The 6,208-nt window shown below is 46.0% G+C and overlaps 1 protein-coding gene across 1 annotated transcript in view; it reads left to right on the top strand.

The window, feature by feature from the left end:
• The window catches only part of Tet1 (tet methylcytosine dioxygenase 1), a 50,065-nt gene that overhangs the window by 23,314 nt on the left and 20,543 nt on the right, over positions 1-6,208 (top strand). The window contains exons 4-6 of the mRNA XM_026785661.1: positions 490-2,644; positions 5,266-5,356; positions 5,726-5,819. Of these exons, the coding sequence (XP_026641462.1) occupies positions 490-2,644; positions 5,266-5,356; positions 5,726-5,819 (2,340 nt within the window). The remainder of the gene's footprint in view (positions 1-489; positions 2,645-5,265; positions 5,357-5,725; positions 5,820-6,208) is intronic.

The raw sequence follows: 6,208 nt of genomic DNA, 5'->3' as shown, positions 1-6,208 counted from the left end.
GCTCTGTAGACCAGGCTGGCCTCGAACTCACAGAGATCCGCCTGCCTCTGCCTCCCGAGTGCTGGGATTAAAGGCGTGCGCCACCATCGCCTGGCGCCCCAAATCCTTTGTGATGCTGGGTATTGAATTCAACCACACATCTGAACAGGTGTATTACTACTTTTGATTGGCTGAGTCACTCTCTATAGCCCTGGCCAGCCTCCAGGTCATAGACCAAACACAGGTTTAGATGCCTCTGCCTCCTTGGGGTTACAGGAGTGAACTGTGTGGTTTACATGGGACAGGGATGGGTGTGTGGAGGAAGATTAGGCCGTGACGCATGCTACTGAAGCCATGTCTCTAAGCTCATTTTAAATGCCCTCACCTGTAGTCCCTGTACGGACACCGAGCCTGCTTGGATGCATAGCAAGAGTCTGTGAACCAAGGACTGAAGCGGTTGTTGTCTTATTTCAGCAGCTAATGGGAGAAATTTCTGTGCTTACTTTACAGAGAGACAATAACAACAAAGCAGTAAATGGCCCCAGATCAGAGTCCATGGAAGACAGTCAATGTGGCCATGGGGAAGAGCAGAGATTGGATTTGAATTCACAGCCCCTTGAAAATGTAGGGAAGAATGCAGAGAGCATGACAGGAATCGAGGTGGAGAATTGGACACCAAACAAGAAATCAAGCCCAGAGAGTCAAGTCAAGGGAGACCTCGATACAAATGTAACTGAGGTTGGAAAGCCCCAGCCCTCTGAAGATGACAAGCAACAGAGCCAGCCTTCCCCGATGTTTCCTCAGGCCATAAGAAACGGCATGAAAAATGTGTACTGTTTACCTACGGACACAAACCTTCCAATCAACAAATTGGATCTTGAAGAAATTAGCAAGGTGCTAGGAAATGGTTCCTCTAAATTGCTGCCTGGCCCCTCCAACGGCAAGGATGCCATGAACTCTGTCTCTTCCGATAGGAGCTGTGATCATCTCAAGGGGTCGAGCGACACTTTGTTCTTCCAGAAGCCTGGCTTGAACTGCCAATCTGCTGCAGCCTCCACCATCCCTAAGGATCATCCTAAGACACACAGCTCTGGCTGTCAACCCCAAAGCCCCGAGAAGATACCTAGTAAAGACCCTAAAGATGACTCTCCAGTTCAGCCAAGTCTTCTATCACTAATGAAAGACAGGAGACTCACCCTGGAACAAGTGGTAGCCATTGAAGCCCTTACGCAGCTTTCAGAAGCTCCATCCGAGAATTCCTCTCCGTCAAAGCCAGAGAAGGGTGAAGAAACAGATCAGAGGACAGCTAGTCTGCTTGACAATTGCAAGGCTATCCTTAATTCTGTGAGAAAAGACCTCCAAGACACAAACATAAAGTGTCTTCAGCACCAGAACACAGAGTTCAAGTTGCCGGATAGTTCAGCTACTAACCAAACATTTGAAGATTCGGATTCACTTACAGCTGGAGACAAACCTCCCCTTGATAGTTCTAAGAATTCATATCCATTGCCAGTAGAAAGTCATAATTCAGAAGACTGCAGTCAGGCACTAAACGGCGACCAAAAGTTGAATTCCCAGCATGAGCCACCATGCCAGGATGTGCCCTACAGTCAAATTGAAGAAGATGTTGCAGCCCAATTAACCCAGCTTGCATCTACAATTAATTACAATCACATAAACCCAGACGTCAAGAATGCCGGAAGTACACCAGGGAGCCTTGCTGCAAAGAATACACAGCAGAAACCTAGTCAGGAGAAAGGCATGGCACAAGAGAAACCAGCGTCGAGTATACAAAACAAACCTAGTGTACCACCAGCAAAGCCAAAGAACAAGACCCAGAAGAAAGCAAAACAGACCCCCAAAACAGACAAGCGTAAAAAGGAACCTCCAGTCCCTAGCTCTCAAGAAAACGATCAGAAGCAAGAGCAACTTGCAACTCAGTATAGTAAGATGCATGACATTTGGATATCATCCAAATTTCAAAGATTTGGCCAGTCTGGTCCACACAGTGTTCCTAACATGTTTGGAAACCCTGCTATCTTTTCCCAGAAATTGAAACCAATAGCTCAGAATAACATACCCTTACAACCCTATATGACATTTCTTCCTCTCCGCCAGATAAAATTCACAAGACAATCTGAACTGGCAAAGGAGAATGTTAAAGTCGAGCCACCAGATGTTCTACCAACATGCCAAATCAAGACAGAATCCAGCGGGCAGGCAATTGCAGAGCCGGTAGATAATTCTCAGGTACAGCCCTCAGTGAATAGCAGTGAGAAAGCTCACCCTCTGCCTCAGCCCTCCCCTCAGTCCAACCAGTGTGCTAACATGATGCCTGGTGCTGCTCAAACACAGTTACAACTAGGCGCTCAAGAGAACTTGGTGCATCCGATACCACCGACATTGCCTGGTACCTCTCCTGAGTCACCCTTGCCAGACCCAGCATCCATCCTCAGGAAAGGGAACGTGTCAGGTTCCAACGGAATGGCAGGTGTGAATGCTAAGCCAGAAGCGCAAGCACCAAGCCATGGACCACGGAGTGACTTCACCACACACAGTGTCCAGATGGAGTTTTTTGAGCACATCAAGAAATACCTTAGAGACCCTGCAAAATTCTTGCAACCCGAAGTGAATGAGACAGAAGAGCCAACCTGTGACTGTAATGGTACGTGATCATTGGTGTGCCTGTTTGCTTTCTAATTCATCTTTGTAGTCTAGCTAAGATGCTCTAAGGAATTCTGTTCCTGTTTTTCTATTATTTTCCTTAGAGAAAAGGAAGTTTCAACTGGGAAAAGTAAACTTTTTCAAGTGAAGAATAGGATTAAAGTAGTTCATTTTCATGACAAAGAATGGATTTCAATGTTAAAATATTTGTTTAAATATATAGACTTCAACCTATAAGTATTTGATAGCTTTTTCTTGTGAAAAACAGAATGTGCATATATAGAATGTAAAAACAAGTACGGTTGTAGATAGCCAAAAATATCTCAGTACCTGCACAAGCCTGGACCCCAAGTTCTGTGCCCAGAAGCCATGATGGATGTTCTCTGGTTGGTGCTGAGGAAACTGGGTTTTACTAGGAAGCAATTTTTTTTGGGGGGGAGGGGGGGGTTTGAGACAGGGCTTCTCTCTGTTCTATAGACCAGGCTGGCCTCAAACTCAGATCTGCCAGCCTCTGCCTCCTGAGTGCTGGGATTAAGAGCCATCACTGCCTGCCAGACAGAAGCCTGGGCTGTCTAATAGGAACTTGTCACAACAAAACAAAACAAAACAAATAGGGCTAAAGAAATGAGTCAGCCAGGCAGGCAGTGGTGCCCACACCATCTGTGACTCCGCCTTCAGGAGATCCTAACTGCATCCTCTACTGGGCTCTGCAGGCACATGCACAGACAAAGATTTTAAGAGCTGGAAGAGCTGGAAGAAATGTTTCAGAAGCGTTGTTCTCGCAGGCGACCGAGGTTCAGTATCCCAGCGCAGATGCGGTGGGTCACACATCCACAACTGTTTCCAGGAAACCCAGTGCCCTCTTCTGACCTCCTGGAGTAATTGCCATACACTTGGTACACACACATGCATATATTCATACAGGGAAAACATTCGCATACATAACATTAAAGGGAAAAAGAAAGCTTTTCCTCAGGCTTAGGAGGATACACAAGTCTCTGCTTCCTGTATGTTGCAGTTCAAGGTGTTTGCTGGCACAGATGGCTTTTTTTCTTTCTCTGAAACAAAATGGCCCTGTTTCTAAGACATCAGTCTCCTCTGCTGTCACAATTACTGATCATTCTTTCTTGAAAAATTGTCTCATGTATGAGACATGAAAGTTTATCTTGTACCCTGACTAGTCACTGTCCATCCAGGAAGCAGTGGTGGGAGAATCTTCTTTGGCTTCTTAGCAAGTTCAAGGCAAGCACCGGACTGCATTAGAGAGCGATAGGTGTGAATCAGGACTGTTTGAGCTAGTCCACCTGCCGTGAAGTACTTTTCTGGGTTTCCTGAGTTCGTGGTTATCAGGTTTGGCAGGCCTGACAGCACATTGATGGACATTGAGTGCCATGATTTTTTTTAAGTCAGTGATTCTCAACCCCTTGGCGGGGTGACTGACCATTGGCCACCGTAAATATCTTTGCATCGCTCACCACAGCGTCATGTACATGAGGAAATATAGAGGCCTCAGCGTTGGGAAGGTTGAGAGGCGCTGTTCTAAGTGATGCCGTGTTCGTAAACACAGTCATCTCAGTACCATCATTGTAAGTGAGCATCTTGTTTTCAGGATAGTATTAAAACACTCAAAGTAGGCCATTTTCAGATCGGGGCTCGTCCCACTTAGCGGTTTTGACATGTTAGACCTAAGCAGGGACTGTCCTGACATGCTTGATTTCATGTTATTCCGGGTCCCTTCAGATTAGATGGAAGCCACAGTGCATACACACACCCTAATCATTGCCAAATGTCGCTATGGGCAGAAACATCCCTGTTCTTCCAGAGGACCCAGGTTCAATTCCCAGCACCCACATGGAGGCTCAGAACCTTCATCCTTCACAGGCTTTTGCATGCATGTGCACAAACCCACATGCAAACATGGAGATCCACCTGCCTCTGCCCCGCCTACCCCTCCAGGATAAAGGAGGTGGTGAAGCCCGTTTGGGTGTACCTTATTTTCTGCCTTACTTTGTTTTGTTATTTTTTTATTTTATTTCAAATATTCCCTTGCTTGCTATACTGGTTCCCACCCCCTCATTACCAGCAAATCGACCTACAGCATTCTATGTGCCAAGGAAGCCCCCCACATCTGAGATACATCCTCACACCAGAATAATGACTTGTAAAAATACCATGGCTAGAAATACAGTTGTCAGTTTTTGGATATAACTGATAATTGTAACAAGTAACTTTCTTGTACACCTGCATTAAAGATACCGAAGCTAACTTTTCAGATTTATTAGCAGTGACTATAGATAACTACATTCCAAAGTGGACAAGGGAGCCAGGTGTAATTGGCAGTAGAGTTCAAGGTCATCTTTGGCTGCTTAGTGAGTTGAGGCTCTACTGAGACCCCCATCTTAATTGCTAATCGTTAATAAAAAGGTAGATGAGAGAATAAATACAATCAGCCCCCTTAAATTTTTTGGTCTGCTCTTCTTTGACGCCTAGAATTAGGAGCCAGAGGTGGCAACAGGGGCAAGTCCAATGCCAGGACCTGTTGTCTTATTCTTTCAAAAAGAAAAAAGCCCCTGTGCTTTTTTTTTTGCGAAACTGGGTCTAATAATCTTATTCCTTCCACAGATGGAGGTACACAAAAAGACAAAGGCCCATATTATACACACCTGGGGGCAGGACCAAGTGTTGCTGCTGTCAGGGAGCTCATGGAGACTAGGTGAGGAGATGTGTTTCCCTGTTAAAACCATTCTTCCCTGCGAACCTGGGTCAGTGCAAGGGACCCTGAGGTGAATGAAGTCCTTCCTCCCAGGAGCTCGGGGCCCTGGAGACATGACCCACACTACAAAGCCTATTATTACTGTACAACGGTAGAAATAGGTCAGATGACCACCACCAATGCTGTAACCCTAACCTCCCGACGCTTGTGTTGAGGTCAGGCTCTCCTTAGAACTGGGTAACAACCCGCCACACAGCAGCTGGCTTTTAGCTGATGTAATTGACAGCGGTATCATTTGAACTCATGTTCATTTGTATCTACAGACTGTCATTATTAATTAGTCCCACCTCCTCTTTCTTCTGTACTCAGGTATGGCCATAAAGGAAAGGCAGTACGAATTGAGAAGGTAGAGTACACGGGGAAAGAAGGCAAGAGCTCGCAGGGCTGCCCAGTCGCCAAGTGTGTGAGTACCGCTAGTATGCTTTTCCTGGTTCTTGGGAGAATTGGTTTTTCACAGGACTTTTCACATAAGGTTTTGTTTTGGCCAAAGTGGAGACTGCTAGAAAACTAGCATCCCTAGTGGTCATGCACATCAAAGGACACCGATAAATTCCACCTAACACTACACGCCAATAACCCAATAGGAGACTCAGAGAAAGGTTTAGGAGGGAGGGATCGTGGAGTAGAACTACGCATCAACTTTTCCCCTGGTCGTTGTTGGAGCTCTGGGAGTTCTTCCAGAGGACCCAGGTCCAACGCCCAGAGCCACACACAACCCACAATTGTCATTACTGTGTTCGTGTGTGGCAGAGAAACATGTAGGCAAAACACTCATTGACTTTTTTTTTTTTT

Source organism: Microtus ochrogaster, linkage group LG2, assembly GCF_000317375.1.
Source record: "Microtus ochrogaster isolate Prairie Vole_2 linkage group LG2, MicOch1.0, whole genome shotgun sequence".
In the NCBI taxonomy this organism is placed as follows: Eukaryota; Metazoa; Chordata; class Mammalia; order Rodentia; family Cricetidae; genus Microtus; species Microtus ochrogaster.
Note: the sequence above shows the minus strand (reverse complement) of the source record. Positions and strands in the feature narration are given on the sequence as shown.